The sequence below is a fragment of the Theobroma cacao genome, chromosome 1 (genome assembly GCF_053813885.1).
Source record: "Theobroma cacao isolate CCN51 chromosome 1, ASM5381388v1, whole genome shotgun sequence".
NCBI lineage: Eukaryota > Viridiplantae > Streptophyta > Magnoliopsida > Malvales > Malvaceae > Theobroma > Theobroma cacao.
Genome location: NC_142639.1, coordinates 37606115 through 37629526, shown reverse-complemented (window position 1 = coordinate 37629526; position 23412 = coordinate 37606115). Strand labels below are relative to the sequence as shown.

Sequence of the window (23412 nt, the reverse complement as noted above, 5' to 3'; positions counted from 1 at the left end):
TTCATTTATTACCTACAACTAGTATATTGATAAGAAGGAGTTTATATAGTAATAAGCTTTAACGTTTTTTTAAGTAAGATATTACTATAAATAAAAAAAGCTTATAAATACATATTGGAACGATATTTCTATATTTATTTATATTTTGCTAAGAAAAATAAAGATATTTGTATAAATATAAAAGCTCTGGGAAAATCCAAAATGCAGGAGAACCCATCCATCATTGTGGAAGTTACAAATTCCGAAGTTTAGCACTTTCCCCTCCGTTTCCTTGCACAGCGTAGCCTATCTTACTGAAATTGCTACGCAATACTAATTTTAAACTACACAACCTATTCCAGTTCTGGGAGAGGAAAAATAACCAAAAAAAAAAATTGAAATTCCGTGAAAGAATTAGAAAATTGAAGCAAATGGTGCAATAAATGTTTGCAATAAATGGGAGTGCTAACACACTGTCCACCCGTTGCAACAAACTCGTTGACAACGGACCTGAGACTCGGCTTCCCTCTTTCCAGTCCTCCCTTATATTCACGTGATTTCTCGAGGGGTTTCATGACTATACTTTGAAAGGAGCACCCTTTCCTGCTTGGCTTTCTTGAAAACTCTGGGGTTTCTTTGCTTTCTTGTAAGCATCAGTTTCTGGGTTTCTTTTTTTTTCTTTTCCCTTTTTTGGTAAGTTGCGCCAACGGTTTTCTAATGGTTGTTTTACTTTCGGGTCATGTATATTTGGTGGGCTGTTGGTATTTGTTTTATTTTAACATTCATATATATGTCCTTAAGTGTTCACTTGCTTTGGACATAAAAGATTTCATGCTTAGATTTCTGTCAGCAGGTGAAAGTTATCAGAAGTTGAACTTGTTTCGTTTCTACTTCTTTTTAGTGTTTGATTTGATTAGAAGTGAACTTTGAAAATCATGCTTGTTTGATTTTTATTGCCTTTTTGTCCATATGTATTAGTTAGCACCATTCATGACTCTTAATTTTTTCTTCTATACATTGCCATCGACCTCACTGTTTCAGTTAATGCTATTTAATGACTTAATTGGGATGGAAGACTTGATTCCTTGTTTTCCTTTTCACTGACCTGTTAGTTGCTAGATAGTTTTTGCCGTATGTTGAATTACACTTGGTTTTGTTTAGACTTGTGGAAGTCTCTTATGTGCGACGAGTTTTCCCTGCACAAATTCTGTTGATGGAAGAAATGAAGGTTTTTTCAGCTAAGGTGGCGGATGGAAGAGAGGGACAAGATGGGAAGCCATCAGTTGGTCCCATATATCGTAACTTACTTGCCAAGAATGGGTATCCTCCACCTGATCCCGATATGTCTACTACTTGGAGTCTTTTCAGGTAATTGTGTACGTTGGGCATTCATTTGTAGTTATTACTTTTCACAACCTCTTTCATATGGATATCAGCTGCTTGTTCTTTGGCATACAATTGGAAAACGGGAATAAGCTTTTGTTTTCCACTAAGTTTGCCGTATGGTAGATCTTAGGGTTTGAAGTGAAAGCTATGTTGATCTTATATTAACATCTCGGGGCAATCAAATAATACTGGATGATGTTAAAAATAAAATTAAAGAAGAACAAACAGGGGGAAAAAGCCTAAAGGAAGGCCTTATCTAGTATGTGAATTAGACTAATAAAGTTGCAAGTTCACTGTGTGGTAACTTTGGCCTAAATTATCCTTGCACAAACTAAATATCGTAGCATACTAGTAGTTTCTTTTTTAGTGTTTGTTTTTTGCCTTTTTGACAACAATAAGGATCTTCCTGTGCAGTTCATCTGTTCAGAAGCACCGTGGGAACAGGATGCTTGGATGGCGAAAAATGGTTGATGGAAAGGTAGAATTTATGTTTAAAAGCAGTTTTCAGTATTTGGATGAGATTTGTACAAGCTGCTTTTTAACTTTGTTTAGTTTTTAGGCAGGTGCTTATATCTGGAAGACATACGGGGAAGTTTATGATGAAGTTCTGCACATTGGTTCTGCATTGCGAGCATCTGGTGCTGAACCTGTAAGGATAAATATGCCCTTATTTTGAGGCCTTGTAATTTGCATGATCTTTCAATGAAAATTTGGGAGCAAAGCAACATTAGTTTTTTCTCTGATCTTTTCTTTCCACTGTCTTCCTCTCATTCTTGTGGCAGGGCTGTCGGGTTGGGATTTATGGAGCAAACTGCCCACAGTGGATTCTAGCAATGGAGGTGTGCTTTCAGACTTTCTATATGAAGTGTTTACCTGAAGTTTTAAGTAATAACTTTTTTTTTTCAGTCCTCTCATGGGCATGTCCTGACAGCTATTGTTAAGTTCACTATTTTTATGTTCTTGCATCAAATGCAAAAATCTTTCTGAATTCAGTGTAACTATTGTATCAAATATAAAATCTATTTAAAATAGTGAGCTTGCAAGTGCCCTTTGGGCACTCATCAGAAAGGCCCTGTAACTTTTATCCTATTTCCCATGTTTGTAGGCTTGTGGTGCCCACAGTGTGGTTTGTGTGCCTCTCTATGATACTCTGGGTAAATGCCTCTTGAGAAACTTCCTTCTTTCACTGTAAATTTTATGATCTCCCTCTGCTCAAGCAACTTTTTTTTTCTTTTTTTAATTTGATTGTTTAACATTTGAGATTCTTAATGCCCCCATTGTCTATTGCAAATGCAATAATGAAACTTTGGGGCTAACAAGCACAAAAGCAGTTTCAACTTATTGTTCAATCACCCTTCCTAAACCCCATTATAGTGAGATCTTTTCTGGTTAATAAATTAGTTAACCTAGGAGATTTTTAGTTGATCTTTGTAGAAGGTGTTTCCACCATACATGATGATGTACATATGTTTTGGACCGTTAGGATGAATGCCACCTTTCACTGCTATTTGTTGGTCTTACTGTTCATTTGAATAGTATAGAATATTCAACTCCTTTTGCATTCTAGTCTAGATGATACAATTGAACTAATTAGCATTATGCTTGAAGGACACTAGGTGACAATCTTCAAATTGGCTGAGTGCATCAATTAGTGTATTTCTGTGCATGTTGCCAGATGTTTTTCTGATATCAGTCATACATAATTCAGATCTTGAATTGGTCAGCAACCATAGTGTATTCATAAGCTTCCTTTTCTTGTAACTTGTGTGCAGGGCCCAGAGCTGTAAATTTTATTATAGATCATGCAGAGGTTGATTTTGTATTTGTACAAGACATAAAAGTAAAAGAAGTAAGATAAACAAAGCGACTTTTATTTGATTTAACTAATGTCCTTTTCCATATTACCGTCCAATTTCAAAATCAACATTCTGATTTTACCCATGCCTTTGCAGCTTTTGGATCCGAATTGTAAATCTGCTCAACGGCTGAAAGGTGAAAAATGACTAAATAAACTTTAGTTTGCTGAAACTGCTAAGGCTCTGTTCTGAGTTTTATTCTGGTGGCAGCAATCGTTTCCTTTACCTCATTGACCGAGGAAGACAATGCTAAGGCATCTCAATTGGGGATTAAGACGTTCTCATGGATCGAGTTTCTCTGCATGGTTAGGTTTCAGTCTTAATTTCAATATTCTGAGACAGAGAGAGATTAACTCAACTTCCAATGGACTAAAATATTCATTTTCTTTTTCATTTTTGCGGTGGCAATGTTTTTGCAACTGTTTATTCCATCCTAAAACTTTCTTGTGCTAGTATAACAAGATATGCTAAAAATTTAGATTGCATTATCGAAAAATCTATTTAGAGGTACCATGTTTTCTGATCATTTTAGTCTTTTTAAATGTGAATTCCAGCAGAACTTTTACCAACTAATCATCTATTTGACTTATTGATTTTGCATCAAAATCTACCATACTAAAATCTGTTGATATTCATTTTCACCTTTTTAGATGTTGAGAGAGACTTTTTGGCGCAATTAGGTTTTCTATTCTTTTCTATATTTTATTTTGGGGCCTATCCTTTCATCAGGGAAAGGAAAATCCGCAGGAGACTTCGCCACCTCAACCATTTAACATTTGCACAATTATGTATACAAGTGGCACCAGTGGAGATCCTAAAGGTGTTGTGTTAACACATGAAACAATTGCAACATTTGTATATGGGGTTGATCTTTTCCTGGATCAATTTGAAGACAAGGTATACTTCATGCTTGAACTTCATATAGACTATCTCTAGAAGATATAATTTTCTTCTGTTGTTCAAGTAGTATAAGGGTATTCTTTCTCACTAATGTTAACTTCGTGTTAAAACTGCATGGTGATCTTACATGTGCCTTTTGTATAAGAATAATGTTGGTTCACCTCCCTGATATATCCTTTTCTTAAGCAGATGACAGTGAATGATGTATATTTGTCCTTCCTGCCCCTTGCTCATATCCTTGACCGCGTGATTGAGGAATACTTTTTCCATAGAGGAGCATCTGTCGGCTACTATCATGGGGTCTGCTGCTGGAACTCTATTTCTTAAACATATCAGCAACTCTTTGGGTCTGTACTTACATGTGAAGAATAGACAAGGGAGGAGAAAATCATTTGAAGTTATCATTGACAATGAAAAACTTAGTATTCTCATTTTTGGTTGAGGAAATTTAAAACAAGAGAGGGGTGGAGGGGGGGCACCCCGAGGGGAGAGAGTCTGGGTTTGTTAAGGACATTATGAACTTGTAATCAATAAGCATTAGTGAAGTAACAGTCACAGCAGGATGTTAACAGCTTGAATGGTGCTTACTATGCCAGAGGTATGGTGATGGTGGAATTATGGAGAGAGAAGCATAGGACCATAGAAAGGAGGAAAAAGAAAATGGATATTGTGATTCTCTCTGTCCACAAACCAAATGCTTACATATGATTTTCCTGACCAAATTATATGTGCTTCATTAGTCATAAATACTCATACTTTTGTAAAATCAGTGCAATTAAAAATTGGTCATAACATAAATAAGTTTGTTCTTGTAGAACTTGAAGGAACTGCGGGATGATATAATGGAGTTGAAACCAACATTTTTAGCTGGTGTACCCCGAGTTTTTGATATGATTCATGAAGGCAAGCCATTGGAAAACTTTTATATGCTGATTGATTTGAAGTGGCAATGATTCACCCATCAAAGCTTATCTGTTTTTAGGTATTAAAAAGGCACTAGAAGAATTGAGTCCATTGCGGAGGCGAATTTTTGACTTTCTCTACAAATAGTAAGGCAGTCTTCCCTGCAAAGAGTAACTTAGTCCCTTCTACTCTTGTAGTAAAAGTGCATATAAAATGACCATGATGCTGATGCATTCTTGTTTTGGTTACAGCAAACTTTCTTGGATGAATCGTGGATATAAGCATAAACAGGCATCACCTTTAGCAGATTTACTGGCCTTCAGGAAGGTAGTGTCTGATCTGCTTTAAAAGCTTACTCTTTTATATGAAATTTTGGCCATATTTGGAAGCTTGATGATTGCCATGCTTCTATGTTCAACATTGTGGAACCTTGATTGATGGGTCTAAATTACACCAATGCACGTTCGTCTGTTTTGCATTGTTGATAATGGCTGTAAAATTTCAGTGCTACCTTGTCTTTGGCTTTATAATTCTGGACACTAATTTAAAACAAGACCAATTCTCCCTGATGCACCGACTTTGCCATTCCCTTGAAAAGTGTGTTTTTAAAGCTTCAGAGAAAATAATCACTCAACTACCTAATGTGTTATCATCTTTTTCTCCATTTTTCTAGGTGAAAGCTAAGTTAGGTGGTCGGCTTCGATTGTTAATATCTGGAGGTGCACCATTGAGCTCTGAAGTAGAGGAATTCCTGCGGGTCACTTGTTGTGCATTTGTTGTCCAAGGCTATGGTAAATTCCTGTCTATAGCAGCATATAAAATTTGGTACATGCCATCTAGGTTCTGTTAAGACAGTGAAAGAAAGAGGAAAGAAAGGGGTCTGTCTTGATTGTTAGAAAGTGTAAACTTCTGCTGCACTTCGTAGCACTTTGGGAAGAAAATAAATTATTATATTGAGTCTATCTCTTAATTCACCTTCAAAACGACAATTTAGCTATATCCTATTATACTTTCATGCTAAAACATCATGGATATTTTCATTTTTCTCTTATTTATTTATATTTAAAGTTCCCTATTCCTACAGGCATCGCATGTTAAAGTTTGGTGTATATGTTGCCTTGGGTGTTTTGATGGTTTCTCTAGGCAGAAAGCTGATCAAATTTTAAAATTTCCATTGAACAAATTGCATTGTGGTTCATTTAGGATTGACAGAAACTTGTGGAGCTTGCGCTGTTGGCTATCCGGATGAGATGTGCATGGTTGGTACTGTTGGGTCCCCAGCTGTGTACACTGAGTTGCGCCTGGAGGAGGTTTCAGAGATGGGCTACAATCCACTAGGAAATCCTCCTTGTGGCGAGATATGTGTGAGAGGGAAGACTATTTTTTCTGAATATTATAAAAATCCTGAACTGACAAGAGAATCTATAAAGGATGGATGGTTTCATACAGGTTGGTGGTTCAGTTTCCTGTCAAACTAACAAACTGACTGTTAGTAACTAATCTTGCATTCTAATTTCATCGTTCTTTGATATTCTCAGGAGACATAGGGCAAGTGCTTCCTAATGGAGTTGTTAAGATTATTGATAGGAAGAAAAATCTTATTAAGCTCTCCCAGGGAGAGTACGTGGCTCTAGAGTATTTGGAAAATGTTTATGGAACCACTCCAATTGTTGATGACGTGAGAATCTCTTCTGATTAGTTTCTTAATTTATTGTACGAAACAATAATGTGATTGAAATTATGTTTGGTACTGTTTCTTTAGGTATGGGTCTATGGAAATAGCTTCAAGTCAATGCTAGTTGCTGTAGTTGTGCTACATGAGGATAATGCTAAGAAGTGGGCAAACTTAAATGGTCACACAGGTTCACTCTCTGAGCTCTGTTCTGTCAATCAGCTACAGAGTTATATCCTCTCGGAGCTAAAATCCATAGCTGAGAAAAACAAGGTAATATCTTAAATTCAAGCCAACTCATTACTGAAGAATTGAAATTTTTGGGTACGTTTTGCTATTTCTTTTTCCTTTAACTTGTGTGTTCTATTGAAATTGAAATATTGGGGTCTTAACTGAAAGGCATAGATCAGTGGCCTTATGCAAAACTTAGAAATAATCTACCGGTCTGCTGCTGCAATAGTTGTTATTATAAGATATCCAAGTATGTTTTCCTCCAAATTCTTGCATGCCAAAACACATGCATGTATGTATGTAGAGAAAGCAAAACTTTCACATAAGAATGCATTCAGGACAACAGCTTATAACTACCCACATTATGAAAATTGGGGTTCATTGTTCTTGTGCACAACTGTTACTTGAATAGAACTTTCTTTTATTCTTAACCACTTTATGAAGTGCTATTTATGCTTTCAGCATATGCAAGGTAAACCTCATCAGTTTTTGTATTTTATTTCATGATTGTTAAGCCCCTCTTAACATCCTTAATAATCACTGTTACACCAAGACCAAGCTGCCCCTTTCTTCCTCTTATTCATTTAATTTTTCGTTTATTCACTTCTGTATGTTCTGAAAACCAGATGAGAGGTTTTGAATTTATCAAAGGAGTCATTTTGGAACCCTACCCATTTGACATGGAAAGAGATCTAGTGACTGCAACATTGAAGAAAAAAAGAAACAATCTGCTTAAATATTATCAGGTAATTTGCATAACTTTGACATTTTTTTCATATGCTTCTTTCTAGGAAAGGTACGAGAGACTAAAAAGTTATTTTACATTATATTGAACAGGCTGAAATTGATGCACTCTATCAAAAGTTGACTGCAAAGAAGTGAAGCTGAAGCTGAAGTTTATGTGTCTATGCTATGGGAATAACCCCCCACCATCATCGTTACTGCAAAATAGATGTAACTTTTGCAAATCAAAGTGTAGAAATAGTTGGGACAAAAAAATGGTTTTACAAGCTTGTGTTGATGAATGCCCGTACTTTGCTTTTATTCTCTGTCAATGAATTTATTTATTATATATATGATCATAGAGGTTCGTAAGAGCACTTGAACACTGGAAACCAAGAATGTTCATGACATAGTGCAGACATGACTAGAGCACCATGCAACAAATTAAAAAAAATTGTCATCTACGTACAACCACATGAAAATAAATGATTAATATTTGATGTATCTATATACAGTTAGGTCACCAAATCCAAATCCCTCTCTAATGACCTAAAAAGAATAAGATTCATATTTTATTTCCTTGGAAATAATAACATCCCAAAACAAATCAACAGCAAACATGGCCTACGATGCATATAGAACGATCTGCACAGAGCCAAAATTCTAAAATCCGCATCTACTTTTTAAAACAGACAGCGCCGCACATAATCCAGCCCTTCTCTGCACAGAATCTTTTTTGACAGCAGCCTCACCACCACATAACGAAGAATCCTCTTCAAACAAACCAAAACTTATCCAGCAAACACTTGATCCGCTACCATAAGAACAGGTGTGGACATTGAAACAAAACACTCCTTAAACAAGAGCTGTACCGCCTACCAGCACCAAAAACCCGAAGAGTCCTCACTAACACAGACATTACGCAAGAAAGAAAAGTTGTAACACCTCAACACCGAAATCCCAATTCCCTTCAAGCACCTGAAACACCAAATTTCATCTACATTGTGAACAAAATCCACCCGGGGCCTTTATGCTCTCCTTTGCCAATTGCAACCTTCTTGCCATTACTTACTCATCTTCACCGAACTCCATGAGACCATCCTAAAACCAATAGAAAGCAAACAACCCCATCCAATACACAACGGCATTAGAAACAACATAGAAACCATCACCGGATTTCATCTAGAAGACATCATCAATCGGCCACAAAACCACCATAGAACAGGAGCCATCAAACAATTACCACCATGCATAACACTAGAAACAACATAGAAGTCAACCTCAAATTTCACTCAACAGAAACCACCATGGAACAAAGGGCATTAAACACCAAAAACAACATAACTCTTAACCCCAATTTTCACCTGACAGTAACCATCAACCTGTTTCCAAACCATCATAGAACAAAATCCATTACCACCTTTTTCACTAATTTTTTGGATTTAAATTTGATGGTGGGCTCAAATAAATCCACCACACTCAACACCTTGTCACTCTTCAATGATATTCTGCCTTCTTCACCTTTTGAATCCGACACTTCCGCCACCATAGCACCACAAACTACAATCATCCCTTTCTTAACTTGGGACGGTAAAGCGTCAAGTGGCCTTTCCATTACTTGGGTGCCCATGACAGAACGGGCTTCCCATTATTTTTGCGCTCTTTTCACAATGAGGCCCACCATTATCAGGACCCTTTCACTTCCCCTTCAAACCTATTTAAATTGGAATGGGCCCCTGAGCCTGTTAGGCTTCTTGGGCTCCTATTAACATAACACTTTGGTCTGTATCAACAGCTCAATCCCGAGATCCTCCTAAGGCAGGCCCAGTCCACTGACTTCTTACCCCAACCCAGCAGCACCTGTTTCTCCTTCCTTCCTGGTCTTAGCCTGGTCATCTTCTACGTCGATGAGCTCCTGTAACTCTTTACCGTTCACCACAGTGATCAATACAATCCCACCTCCCTTTGCAATGGACTCGTTACTTCCATTTGACTTGTTTTCCCATTCCAGTGAACTAGAAGCCGAGGGGAATTCAATCGAAACTTCAGGAAATATTTCATGAACAAAAAACACATCATATGTTCTATTACCAACATATAATTGCACCTTCTCAGCAATTTTGTCCTTCAGGTGGGAATGTGGAAGAAGAATTCAATTTCATGGAATTCTTTGATAGGAGGTTATGTAAGACAAGGGCTCGGAAGAAGAGCATTGGAGGAATTTGACAGAATGATGAACAGTGGTTTCAGGCCTAATCAGGTTACATTTGTTAACATTTTATATGTATGTAGCGATAGTGGATTGGTTGAAGAAGGTGAAAGGCACTTCAACTCCATGGACCAGAAATATAAAATACTAGCAGGGTTGGAGCATTATGCTTGTATAGTGGAGATCTATGGGAAAGCAGGTCAGCTGGATAAAGCAGAGAAATTGATAAAGGGTATGCCATTTGGGCCTGATGTAATTGTTTGGGAGGCATTTAGTAGAGCCTTTTGTTTGCACTCAGGTTTGGAACTTTGTGAATTTGCCACAGAAGGTATTTCAAAATTGAAAATGAATTATCCGGCAGCTTTTTCAGCAGTAATAAGACCCATACTGAAACACGGACGTGGAGTAGTCTTAACTGAATTGAGGCCCTTGAAGCAGATGAAAGAAAAAGGGAAATACTTCAAAACAGATGGCTCATAGTCGGGTTGAATCCCTGTGGAAGTGAAATGAACCAATATGGCTGTACACCACTTAGTACAATAGGCTTCTTAGATGCAAACCCTTCGCCTGAGTGCCTGACTAGTATATTCTTTTGGACTCGACATCGGGATTTGTATAGATGATGTTTTGATTTGTGAGAAATTGGTATCCAGATTGTGATTACCACGATCAAATGGATCTAGGTTTCTTTTTGGGCGACAAGTGAGAAAAATAAAATAGAACAATAGTTTTTGATTTTTTGTTCTCTAATTTTAGCAAAGACCCCTGACAGATATGAAACATTAAGAATGTTTTGACATTGGCTCATCATGTACGGTTGAAGATTCGAGGTGAATTCTTAGGTGGTTTTTATATCAAAGCATCAAGCATGTTTTGATATCAGCTCATTATAATCAAGGAACCTTCATAAGCAGTGCTCCATTAAAATAAACCTGAGACTTTTCCGCCTCAAGTGCTGCACTCGTAACAGCTAGCTTAAGGTCAGGTCGATACTTCAACACTTCTTTCAGAAGCACAGACAGCACATCTGTAGCCAAAGTCCGTTCATGGGCCTCGTCAAAAATAATCATTTTATATCTTTCTAAAAGTGGATCACTCATTCCTTCCCTTACAAGTTACAAGCATACCATTCGTTAGATACCTGCCAAAACAACCCAAAAAAAACAAAAAAAATAACTTTCCCACTCATGTAGAAGCAATTGAGCGAGTGATAATGCCAGCAATGACACTAAACAAGAGAAGCATGATGCTACCAATAGAAAGCATACTTTAAAACAGTAATTATAGTACTGCAGTCTTCAAAAATATGCTATAACAAACCTTCTGTCCAATAGTTACATCTATCTCTTGCAGCTCAACACGAAACAGACATTGCAGCCACTCTTCCAGGCTGAGTGCAAGCAATTATCATCTTTCAGCATTTATCTGGAGTTTCTAGAACAACAGCTTCCGAGATAAATTGAGGAATTTGTGAAACAGAAATATCCTTGGTCAATTCCACAAAGTTAACCATACATCCTCTAGCATCACCAAAAACAAGTGAGTAGTTTTTTTCATCATGAATGGGAACCGAATGAGAAAGATTGACCTTTTCAACTGCTTAATTGTTAAATGCGGAGGTTTTCCCACAAATTGAAACCCTTTTGCCATGTTCAATGAGGAACCTATAATCCAAGCTAAGAAATGGACACAAAACAACTCATGTTCATAGTAAAAAAAAGAGAGTGAATTTTTGCTCCCCTTAAACAACCCTGAGTGGTTTTACCAGCACCAGCTCATCGACCAAAATTAGTGTCTGATTAGATTTCAAAGCTTGCAAAAATTCAAGCTTCTGCTGCCAAACAGGCAGAGTCTTCCTATTCTCAAATATCGTGTAATACCTCTGCGAGTAAGGCCTGCCATTCCACTTATTGATCACATAGTCTCCATTCAGAGTGGCTTCGACTCCGTTGTACACTTGACACTGCCATCGATCCCTTCTCCAACCAGCAGAGACTTTAAAAACTGCCCTTCGAGGCAAAAATCTTCATCAGAAACAGCTCTTGCTGGCATTGCTTGCAGATGAGGCGCCCATATCTAGGCACCCTTCGAATCAGAACTTGCCATTTTAACATCTTCACAGCTACTCGTCAAGTGACCAAACTTTTCACAACCAAAACAAGAATCCCACAGCTTTTCATGCTTCAACTCTGCCCACACTCTCTCCTCATCCAATCGCGGGCACCCAGTAGTTAACGGATTCAGAGCATCAACTGAAACTCTTACCCTCAAAAAACCTCTCCTAACAATTCCGTCTTAACAAAGAGGATCTTTAGCTTGTAACAAATCTCCTATCTCTCTACCAATCTTCTCAGCATTCTGTTCAGTAAGCAATTTTAAAGGAATGTTATGAACCTGGACCCAAAACGGGATTCTAAATGAATCAATCTCGTTGAGTTCTTTATCAAGTCGCCATTTTTCAGAAATAAGGGAAAAAACCAATAGAGACAAGGGCATTCCTCGAGGGCCCTCGTCATTACCTTCTCATTAACAAACAAAATTCCATAAAGATCACTCTTAATTCCTTTATGACAGGTGCTTCATTCATAGACCACAAGCCTTTAGGGATTTGCCGGAGAGACTATTGTTTACCATTTTGAATCTGGTTGCTGGTTGATACAAGCATCTCCCTCAAAATCAATGGCCGAATCCTCCATTTTCCGATAAGAGAGGATGTAAAGATTAAAGGTTGCTTGGAAAAACTTGGGACTTGGTGAAAGTAAAATAGAACAGGAGGCGAACGAAAAGAGTCGCGCATGATGCAAGTTTCCTCACCTTTCTCCTGCCAAAAAACATTTTTCTTTTAAATTTCCATTAATTGGCCCATTGTGTATCCTAAGACCGAACCCCAGCCCCAATTGGTTTCGGGCTTTAGGCAGTCGAAACCAAGTCGAGCCCAGCCTATTAGAAAATGTAGAGACAATCAAAAGTTTCACACCCTAAAGATAATGTTCTTCCTAATCTTGCAAGGTTAAAGAAGCAATGCATCAAACAGAAGACCGAAGAATGAATCGGATTAAAAAACTGGAGATAGATCCAGAATCATTCAGCGAAGATTAAGTCCCAGAGATAAAAGCAGGAGAGTTCAATTTATTATAGGGAATGAGACCAAGCACTGGTTAACCGAGATTTACTAGGTCCAAAATCGTTCTCTTTTTTCAATTTGGATCATTTCAATTGTTCAACAACTAAATGATAAAAATCGCAACTAAACAAATTTGGATTGATAGTACAATACTAAAGATAGGGACGAACGTCCTACGCTTATAATGATACAAGAAATTTTGCTATCTTCCAATTTGTCAACCAACATATGTAATAACGCAATAGCACCATAGAAAAATTGCAGTCAAAACAACTCGTATGGATGTAAGCTTCATCTTCTGTTCCTACTCTCCTCTCTATCCTTCTCCTTTTTCTTGTAAAGCTTTTCAAGAACACGCTTGGCCTCACACTGTGGGAAGTTTTCAAGATCATAATAATGCGGTGCTATATCAACTAACCTGTATTCATCACAGAAGCATGTATATTTATCAACTAACGATTAATCAAAGAAAATTTTTTTAGACCTATTTCAGGGTTTCTAAATTCCCTTAAGTCATAGCTGTTTCTCCTTGGATCATGAGCTACCAGGAAGAAACAATCACACAACCACAAGTGACAACTATAGGGATGGAGAGACTAACCATTCACCACGAATGTCTGTCACAGTACGAATAAAATTCCGGCTTGTCAGGACATACTCATTGTAGATGACCCACTCTGGCTTGTGATCCAGGCAATTTGATGGGTGCAAGTGCACCACCTGCAAAATAAATAGTGCAACAAGCCTCGTTACACCCCTCCCGTGCATCTCCAAAATGGGGAAAAACTTTGCCAAGAAAGAAAGCATGTTAAGAAAACTGAAAAGATAACATCATACTGACTTGGTTGTCTTTAACTGTCAAGTAGTGCCCAGTGCGCTCCAGATGAGCTACCTGCATAAAATACCCAGCAAGCATAGCCTTTCTAATGTTGATGTAGTAGTCACGGCTGTTGAAATCGGTGCTGCAGAGCTTGAGGTTAAACCTGGCCATTATGCGCACCAGCTGTTGTCTAACATTATCAGCAGCCTTCAGTGCTCTATGGTTGACAAAATTCTCATAGCACCAAGATGAATCCTCGTCTGCAGTTTTTTCACAGATTGTAAGACTCTTTGATCAATTGCTGCTAGTAAATAAATTCCGGTCATCTTTAGGGAAAAGGATCTAAGTACTTACTGTTTTGTTTGTAAGCATGGTACACATTCAAAAGCGTAAGATGATCCCCATCAATGTGCCCAAACCTAGCTTTTGCTTCATCTGCAGCTTTTTGTGCCTCCCTAGGCCGGACAAAGCAATTGGGTACTAAAGAAAGAATTTAGTTATCACAGAAGAGGCCCACGGTAGGTCAGCAGAGGCATACAGGCGAGACGACACCATTTGCTTCATGAGAGAATACTGAGAAACTGCAACTATCTGCATCAGCACTTACTTAGAAATCCTATGGTGCATGCCAACGGGGGGCATGGAACCCAGACAAGACAGTTGCTGATGACAACCTAAGACACATTACAACTTTAACTGTATCAATGCATACAAGTGTATGCATGTAAACAGTTAACATTCAGTGTTGTGCACAAGCCTGTGTGCAAACTATTCAAGTAGGGACAATATCAAGAATGATAAGAGCCCCATGACAACTACTTCCTAAGACCTGACTCAACACAAACACAGAAAAGCATGCTAGAAAGAAAAAAAAAATACCTGAAAGCATGGCAGCAACTGAAAGAATCTCATTTGAACAGTTGAATTCGGAACTAACTACGAGCATCTTTGACATTTGAGGATCCAAGGGGAATTCACTCATGATCTCTCCCAACTTTGTTAAGTTCCCATCATCATCCAATGCTCCCAAGTAATTCAACACTTCCAATGCCCGCATCAATGTCTCTGGCGCAGGTGGGTCCATAAAATCAAAATGCACCAGATCATCAATTCCCAGTTTCTTCAAAGTGAGAACTGAATTTGCAAGGTTTGATCTTAATATTTCAGGATAGGTCTGTGGCTGCAGATCATTATTGAAACTCTTCTCAGTGTATAGCCTGAAACATTTTCCAGGTTGAGTTCTTCCAGCACGACCAGATCTTTGGTGTGCACTTGCCTTCGATATTGGAGATACCAACAAGGACTCAACGCGCACTCGTGGGTTATAAACCTTTTGTTTAGCAAACCCTGGGTCAATAACATAAACAATCCCATCTATAGTCAAGGAAGTTTCAGCAATGTTTGTTGACACCACAATCTTCCTTCCAGGAGGACCATCCTCCTTCACAGGAGGTGGAGCAGGTTCAAAAATCTTCTGTTGCATTGCTGGTGGAAGAGTTGAATATAAAGGCACTACTTTAACAGGTCCCACTTGATCCCCCATGTTTCCAGCTTCTTTAGTTATTTTGCGACATGCATCTTCTATCTCCTCCTCTCCAGTCAGGAAAACAAGGATGTCACCAGCAGGTTCACACATGTGTATCTGCACAACAGTCCGAATAGCAGCCTCCAAGTAATCCCTTTCAGGTTCCTGAGTGTAGAATATCTCCACAGGGTGAAGCCTACCAGGAACCTTCATAAGTGGTGCAACATTAAAATAACCCTGAAACTTTTCTGCCTCAAGTGTTGCACTCATAACAACTAGCTTAAGATCAGGTCGATTCTTCAACACTTCTTTCAGAAGCCCAAATAGCACATCTGTCGCCAAAGTTCTTTCATGGGCTTCATCAAGAATAATAACTTTATATCTTTCTAAAAGAGGATCAGTCATCGCTTCCCTTAAAAGCATACCATCTGTTAGATACCTGCCAAGCAAAAAGAAAAAAAGAACCTTAACATCGCTAATTCATATCCATGTAGACACCAGACAATACCCAATATGACAACAAGAAAGATAAGCTTACTTTAAAACAGTTCTTGCACTACTGCAATCTTCAAAACGAATACTATAACCAACCTCCTCTCCAATAGTTACATCCATTTCTTCAGCAACACGCCGCGAAACAGACATAGCAGCCACTCTTCGTGGCTGTGTACACGCAATCATCATTTTCCTCCGCTTATCCGGAGTTTCTATATCCACAGCGTCCAATACAAACTGAGGTATCTGTACAACAAAAAAACCCTAGAAATGTAACTCCCTAATTCTTTCCTCAAATAGAAATCCGTAATAATTGTTCGTAGTAAATCAGAATGAATTGTAGAAATTTACGGCTGAAAAAGTTGGGATTTAAATTTTTGGTTTCGCTGACCTGAGTGGTTTTACCGCTACCGGTTTCACCGACTAAGATAAGCGTTTGATTGGCTTTCAACACTTGCAAAAACTCCTCTTTCTGTTGCCAAACAGGGAGCGTTTTCCTCTTCTCCAAAATCTCGTAATACCTTTGCGAATAAGGCCTTCCATTCCACTTGTTGATCGAGCTGTTGACGTTCATCGCCGCTAACCCTCCGCCGTTCGATTTCGATATCTTAGCCGATGTCTCATCCACCACATCGAACAAGCTCACCTTTCTCTTCCTCTCCGTACCCATCCAAAACCCTAAACCTTTTAGAAAAGGAAATTTGATTGGGTCGGTTGAGAAAAATTCCAATTTTAAAAAAAAATGAAAACCCTAGAAGTTGAACTCAGGGTTGGGGAAAAGAGAGGGAGGCTAGGGTAATATGGGTTGGGTTATTTATCATTTCAGTTATAATAGTATGGCACTAGTTGAAAAGGGGGAGGGGGAAGAACTTTCCAGATTTACTGATCGGTCCCTACTATTGGATTTATTTACTTGGGGACCTTGCTTAATAAACCGACGACCTCAAAAGTTTTAGCGGTCCATATTTAATCATGTTTAATTTTTATTTTATTGTTTTAACACTCCTTTTAAGGCGAGGACCCTCAGGCCGAGGCGGCTGCAAAGCTGCTCTAGGCCCATTTACTTGGATCATAAAGAAATGGACTCTCAAATACATTTGCCCAAGTGTTCAGCCAGAGTCTCCCTACTTGAGCCTTCTAAGATTTGGGTTAGCCCAAGAACAAGCACCCAATCGTCTCTGACATCTTTTACCTTCTTCGGGTCCATTTTTCCTTTTTGGGTTCATTATGTAATGGTTGATTGTCCATTCAGCATCTCAGTGAAGGCTTTTGCCCACTATTACTCTCATCTTCACCTTTACATTTTTAACTTACAATTTTAATAATTTCTTTTACTAAGAGTATAAGATTAACTTGTGAGCTTAAAGAAATTTTTGGAATTTATTTGTAATAATATTTTATTAATCACATTTATAACTTATCAAAATTAAAGAAATGTGATTTGTTAATTGCTGAAATTCTACTCTCTTTTCACTTTGTTGTCATCACACTTACAAGCTATAATTTATTTATTTATTATTATTTCTATGATATACACTATGTGTGAGTTTGATCTACTTTTATATTAAAAGTATCTCAATGACATAATTGGTTGTTTGTTGCACTAGATGAAATAATTTTCTCATAACTTAGTTATTAATTTGATAGCAAACTGTAATATCAACAAAAAGAAAAACAAATTATTATATAATCTATCTATTTGAATAGTTATTTATATCATTTTTCTAAAATTTTGATTGATATAAGAGAAAAATGAGGTAATATTGCTAATGAAGCGATTAAGAATAAGTTTTGCATTATGGATGAATTGTAAAAAAATATTTAATTATTTGAAAGTTATATTATATTTTAGTGTATTTTCCTTTACATTTAAATTTTTTCAATGTTATATTAGCAGAAAAATATGAGAAATGATATGCTTACATCGATATAAAAGTAATTTAATTTTACAGCCTTTCATACATTTTTCCACGTGGTTAATCCATCTGGTGGATTTCATGCTCTATTCACATATATTATGCATAATAAATTTCAAATTAATTAAAAATATCTAACTATTTGTTTAATACAATAAAATTTCCATCTTCAAATATATATTGAAACAATACAACAAATTTATCTAAGACAGAACATTTTTAAAATATGCTATTAAAAATATTTTTAATAATACTTTGTTTATGCTTTTTAAAATATTTTTGAAAATCTATTTTCACTAAATAAATTTTTAGATACATTATTAATAAAATGTAACTATAGAAATTACATACACTAGCAAAAGCTGTACTTTTTTATATTGAATTTATATTTTTAAAAATAATATTTTCCACTGATATAATAAGAATACTAGATTTATATTAAACTTTAAGTATATTACAAGTATGAGTAGGTTGTTAAATTTAACGAAAAGCTTGTCAAAATATGAATTGCACGAGAAGTTGTAAAAGATAATATATTATATATTTTTATTGACCTAATGACACAAAATTGAAACAAATTAATTCCTGGCTTGGCCGCTGCATTTGCTTGGTATCTTAAAACTAATGATTTTAAATGTAATTGTTTTTTCAAAAAAAAAAAAACGTAATTGTTCTTTCTTATGTTCCTAGAATGAGTTTCATTTTCAAATGAAAATGATTTTATTCATTGGATAGCAATAGCACAATACATTTCGGCGACAAAACATAGACATAAATATGTAAACTCAAAAATCAAAATGAGAAAAACAAAAAGTCTAAATGAGATACCTTAAATTTGAAACTATTTGCATTCCCTTTTGTTCAAAATGGAATCTTTCAAAAAAAATTCACAACAAATTAAAATTTTCAAAAATTTAAATGAAGAGGAATTATGAAAATAGGAATTCTTAAAAGCTTATACCAAAATCAAAAATGACGGCTGCATTTAATTTGGAACATGAAATATATTTATACTTCAATAAGATATCATCCGCCCGCATACAATATAATACAATATTAATAGAAAAGGATGTATATTTGTAGATTAATCGTATTTGATTAAATATCGAAAACGTATCGTACGATACATGAAATATATCTTACGATACAAAGGTATATCAGTATAGTCAATACAATTATTATAAAATTAATTTTAATTAATTATTACAAATTTTATTTTTTATTAATTTTTTGAGTTGAAACATGAAAAATTATGTTTTATAAGTTTCAATCTTTAGATTTTAAACAAAAAAAATACTAAAAAATCGAATTCTCTTGTAATTTTAACATGATAAATTTTTTTAATTTTTAATTAATATTAATATAAAATATATATTTTATTTCAAAGTCTATATTATTAAAAAACATGTTAAAATTTTAAATTAAAAAATAATTATCTTTTTAATTTACGTCTTATAATCTTCAATTCTATTAAAAAGCCACTGAGCCCTGAAACACAAAGACCCGTCCCTTCCCCCTCCTCTTCAATCAGAGCAGTGTCCCTGTTTTTAATGCACACGTCGTGTGCAAGCATGACAATAATCCCCGTCGTATTTGACCAACCTTTATCCTGTTTATATTCCTCATCAGCGTTTGCTGATATCCAGCCATTAAACACTTGTTTTATCATCCATGAAACAACAGAAGTTTTGAATCAGCTCTGATTGGGCAACTAAGCATAATTAACTTAATGGTAGGATATTTAGAAATGAGTACGTAGCAGTTATTGAAAGGGTCCAGTTCACACTTAACAATCGTAGTCCCTACCTCTTGATGGGGTCGTACAATAACCAGTTATTGCTAGCAATAATAGTATTGTGGAAATTAACGAATTAGGATGAATTTGTCAAAGCTGAATCGTCTAAAAAGGCAGCTAAGACAAAACAAAATCTGAAAACACACTGCCTAGCACTCAACATGCACGTAGGTGCATGTGTGAGTTTTATTTTTTATTATAAATATTAATAATAATGATAATCTGATTTATAAATGAAAAATGCTAATTGCATCCAATGACTAAGATTAAAAATATTTTTATTATAGATAGTAATAAGATTATTTCACATTGTAAATAAAGACATGCATGAGTTTGATCTAATATATTTTACATCAATTTTTTAATTATATAATTAATTAATTTATTTTGTTCACTGATTTGTTGTATTAGATATTATTTGCAGATTGTTATGTGAAAGTGCAAATATAATCTCATTTTCTTAAAAAAAAAAATCGGTAACTAATTAAGTGATTCAATTCAATGCACAAAAGAAAAAATATACACTAGTTTATTTAGTATGAACCTTTCAAAACTTCTAGGACTATGCCCTATCCCAAAACGAAAGCTTGTAGAGCTACTCAGCGATAGCTATTATCGAGCAATCGTCCTGCGCAACAGTGAGCGATGTCAGTCCAATAATATTTTCAATGTTTCTGAAAAATCTGCTTTTGGTCTTGATTTTTGTAACGACATAAACGTTACGCCTATGACCAAGTTTTCAAGACCGTGGCCATGGGTAGTTGAAACGCTTGATTGCTGTGCAATAATATCGAAAAACGTGTGATTCAATTTGTACGTCTGTCGTTCAAATTTAGTTGGTCTTCAATGACAAGATTGGGGCCTTTTGGCCTGTCACGTACGCTTGCCAATCACTAGCGGAGCCGAAGGGGTCTAGCTGTATTCTCACACCGTAGCTTCCTTTTGTTTTGCATTTTTTCACCCCACAGATGAGGAGGAGAGATGAAAGAAAAATAGATATGTTTGAGACTTGAGAGAGAAAGAAAGCAGCAGGTGAAGGGAGAGATAGGAAAGAGAATGCAAATCTCCTACCTCAGTCTGGTGCATGCAGCATGCCCTATTTCCTGTCTTGACCCCAAAATTATTTCATATGTCCAAATTATTCAAATTTCCCAAAGCTTAATCTCCGATTATTTTCAAAATAATAATAATATGATTATGAATACATAAAGTGTGGGCAAACTACATTTATAAAAGAGAAAAGTAAAAAAAAATAAATAAATAACTATCATTCATTTCGTGTGTGTTCCCACACAAAAGAGACGAGTATTTACTCATTTTTCTTACTAGGGGTCTTTTGAGAGGCATGCATAAATGCTTATATGTATATACATTGATCTCCACTGCAAGATACGAACGAAGAAGAATTGAGTAATTAAATTGTACTAATCAAGTATACCATATGTTACAACTTACAACTTAATTAATTTCAACTCAAAGGCAAGTCAATTAATTAGGTTTGGCTAATTATTCCTTCGTTGCCAGCCATGATTAGGTACTTGTCTCTTCTCGTAAGCTTGGTGCACTCAAAACCCAGAGCCTTACCAATCTCATTCTGAACCTGATTAGCCACTTTAAACCTTGATCTTTGACGATCATGACAAGTGTACAAGCCAGATACACCATCAAGTATCTGGACAGTGTAGATTGGTCGTGGGTTCATGAGAAAGAAAAGTGGGTCCAGACATTTCAGGCCACTGGCTGTTGTCCCATAGAACAAACTCACATTGCTGTCCATCGCAACAGGGACTATATCGTCGCTCATCTCTGAAAATAAAGGGCTGAACCTTAAGAGATAGGGCTCCCTACACGTAGTCCCTTCCGGGCATACGACTAGGTCCCCTAAATTTAGCATCTTTTCCATCATTTTACCATCTTGATCACGATCCCTTGCTAATCGAACGGTTTTGATTGGAGCTAACAGCTCTGATATCCTGCTTAAGCTGTAAGTAACAGCAGTGAGGTCTTTCTGTAATGCAAAAGAAAGGTAGACGGGATCCAGCAGTGTTCTATGATTGCAAACATAAAGGCGGCCTTTTGGGTTTTGTTTCTTCGAGTTCGGAAGTGAAAGAGGATGCAGGGAGCTTTCCGGGGTTGAAAGAAACAGGTGCAACCCGCTGTAGGCTAATAGGGGGATGGAAATCTTGTACGGAAGCATTAAGCCGACAACAGCTCTGAGTATGGAAAGAGCCAAGCCGAAGGGGAACCACACGAACATGGTCAGGGAGGCCACCAGAGTTGGCCTGAGAGCTAGTCTCCCGTCATGGAAAATGAGTGGTTTGGAATACTCCTGTCTTGGGACGTGTCGCCAGTTTCTTTTGTCTGCTTTTCTCACCTGGTATATTTCCTGTTGCAACAAAGTGAAATAAATTAGCAACCGGCAAACGGTAACAGTCAGAAATTGAGAGAGATCCGAACAAAGGTTTCTTCATGATTGGCGAACATGCATATTTTTAACTAATTTGTATACTCTTCAAATTATTTGCGAGTCATATTTGAGACGTTAAAAATTAAACCTGAATCTTCCTAGTGTTGTGGGCACACATATCGAAACTAGTCTAAATAAGTAATGTGTTGCACATCTTTTTTTGGGTTTTCACCCACCTAAAAGATTGGTATGTTCGTTTTAATTTTTAAAGCTATCCAAAGCGATTTTCCAAGGAAATGAAGAAGTTGGCAACTTACCTTGCAATGAGAAAAAAAATGATAGTCAAGAGATTTCTTGAGGCCACTGATGCCAATAACATCAAAGCCCATACTTTCGCTTCCAATTATCTCGTCCAAAGCAGCCTTACTTCTCTTCTTCTCTTCCATGACTCCCAAAAAGTACCCACAGAACTCCTTCAGCTCTCTTCCAACTACAAAATCAATTTCCAGGTAATCCTTCAAGAAACTCTCGATCATCACTTGAGGAATTTTACTGACAGCCACCTTTTTCCCGCCTTTCTTCAACATCTCAAATGGTTCCAAGCCAACATCCTCCAAGAAGAACTTCGGCAGAACAGCACTTCCAACTCTGACGCTCTTTTTCTTAATCCCAAAGAAGCAAACCAGGACCATTATCTTCAACCCCATCTCTTCGCTAACTAAGCATAGAATTGGGTATAAAACAAAAAGAATAAAAGCCCTCAAGAGCCCTCCAGCTTCAAAGGCTACAAGCATGAAGTAAGGAAACAATGATGAGGATTTCAACAAAGCCTCTTCTACACTGAAGACCAGAGTTTGGTTTGACAGGTTTGATCTATGAACAAAAGAAGGATACTTATGATATTTACCCTCGTTTGCATGGATATTGCTGACATTTCTGTGGAGAGATTTGTGATTCTTAGACTGTCTAAAGACAACTCGACAGAATAAGAAGAAAAGGGTTTGGAAAAAGGAAAACTCCATAGAAAGTTTAGCCATACTTCAGTTTCAAAAAAAGTATCAGTAGAGTGAAATTAAGCTGTGCATAGTTTGAAGCAAGAACCGAGAGCTGCTTTTATATATTTGGGGGTACGACAAAGCCCTCAAAGTTGCCCCTAATTACACAAATTAAGCGTGTAAAAGTTTTGTCTGCTCAGGGCCAGCTCTGAACTTTCAAAGATGATTTGCCGCTAGTTCAATACGGTTTCTAATTTTGGCCCACAGCTAATGCTAAAAAACACGGTTATTGATAGAAAGTCCGAGTTGCAAATATTGAAAAAAAGGATCAACAGCGTCGAGAGGGTAAGCTAGTGAATACCTTCTCTCTTTTTCTTAGTACCAGCACTAATAATAGTACGAGAAGTAAATGATGACCAACCGAGCAAGTCAACAACATTAACATTAGGAAAAATGTTTGAGTTCTTTAATTTTTG

The 23412-nt window shown here is 36.7% G+C and overlaps 3 protein-coding genes across 4 annotated transcripts; 1 reads left to right on the top strand and 2 right to left on the bottom strand.

The window, feature by feature from the left end:
- The first annotated feature begins 207 nt into the window (after window positions 1-207).
- LOC18613740 (long chain acyl-CoA synthetase 1) lies at window positions 208-8022 on the top strand. 2 transcript variants are annotated; one of them, XM_007051128.3, is made up of 20 exons: window positions 208-625; window positions 1141-1347; window positions 1780-1843; window positions 1925-2014; window positions 2148-2204; window positions 2471-2519; window positions 3138-3214; window positions 3318-3357; window positions 3432-3526; window positions 3951-4118; window positions 4311-4421; window positions 4937-5024; window positions 5104-5170; window positions 5276-5351; window positions 5698-5815; window positions 6228-6473; window positions 6563-6702; window positions 6787-6969; window positions 7554-7673; window positions 7765-8022. In XM_007051128.3, exons 2-20 carry the CDS (start codon window positions 1193-1195, stop codon window positions 7807-7809), a joined length of 1989 nt encoding a protein of 662 aa, XP_007051190.3. In that variant the 5' UTR covers window positions 208-625; window positions 1141-1192; the 3' UTR covers window positions 7810-8022. The 2 variants fall into 2 exon arrangements, with proteins under 2 accessions (XP_007051190.3, XP_007051189.3); XM_007051127.3 differs by having other exon boundaries at window positions 208-672.
- Window positions 8023-13027: 5005 nt separating this feature from the next.
- Window positions 13028-16644, bottom strand: LOC18613736 (putative pre-mRNA-splicing factor ATP-dependent RNA helicase DEAH2). Its single transcript, XM_007051113.3, has 7 exons — window positions 16215-16644; window positions 15867-16069; window positions 14683-15767; window positions 14158-14283; window positions 13825-14063; window positions 13585-13703; window positions 13028-13401 (listed from the first exon to the last, which is right to left on the bottom strand). Exons 1-7 carry the CDS (start codon window positions 16491-16493, stop codon window positions 13275-13277), a joined length of 2178 nt encoding a protein of 725 aa, XP_007051175.3. The 5' UTR covers window positions 16494-16644; the 3' UTR covers window positions 13028-13274.
- Window positions 16645-20940: 4296 nt separating this feature from the next.
- GPAT3 (glycerol-3-phosphate acyltransferase 3) lies at window positions 20941-23014 on the bottom strand. Its single transcript, XM_007051112.3, has 2 exons — window positions 22259-23014; window positions 20941-21920 (listed from the first exon to the last, which is right to left on the bottom strand). The coding sequence occupies exons 1-2, from the start codon at window positions 22976-22978 to the stop codon at window positions 21027-21029; spliced, it is 1614 nt and encodes a 537-aa protein (XP_007051174.3). The 5' UTR covers window positions 22979-23014; the 3' UTR covers window positions 20941-21026.
- Between the last annotated feature and the right edge of the window lie 398 nt (window positions 23015-23412).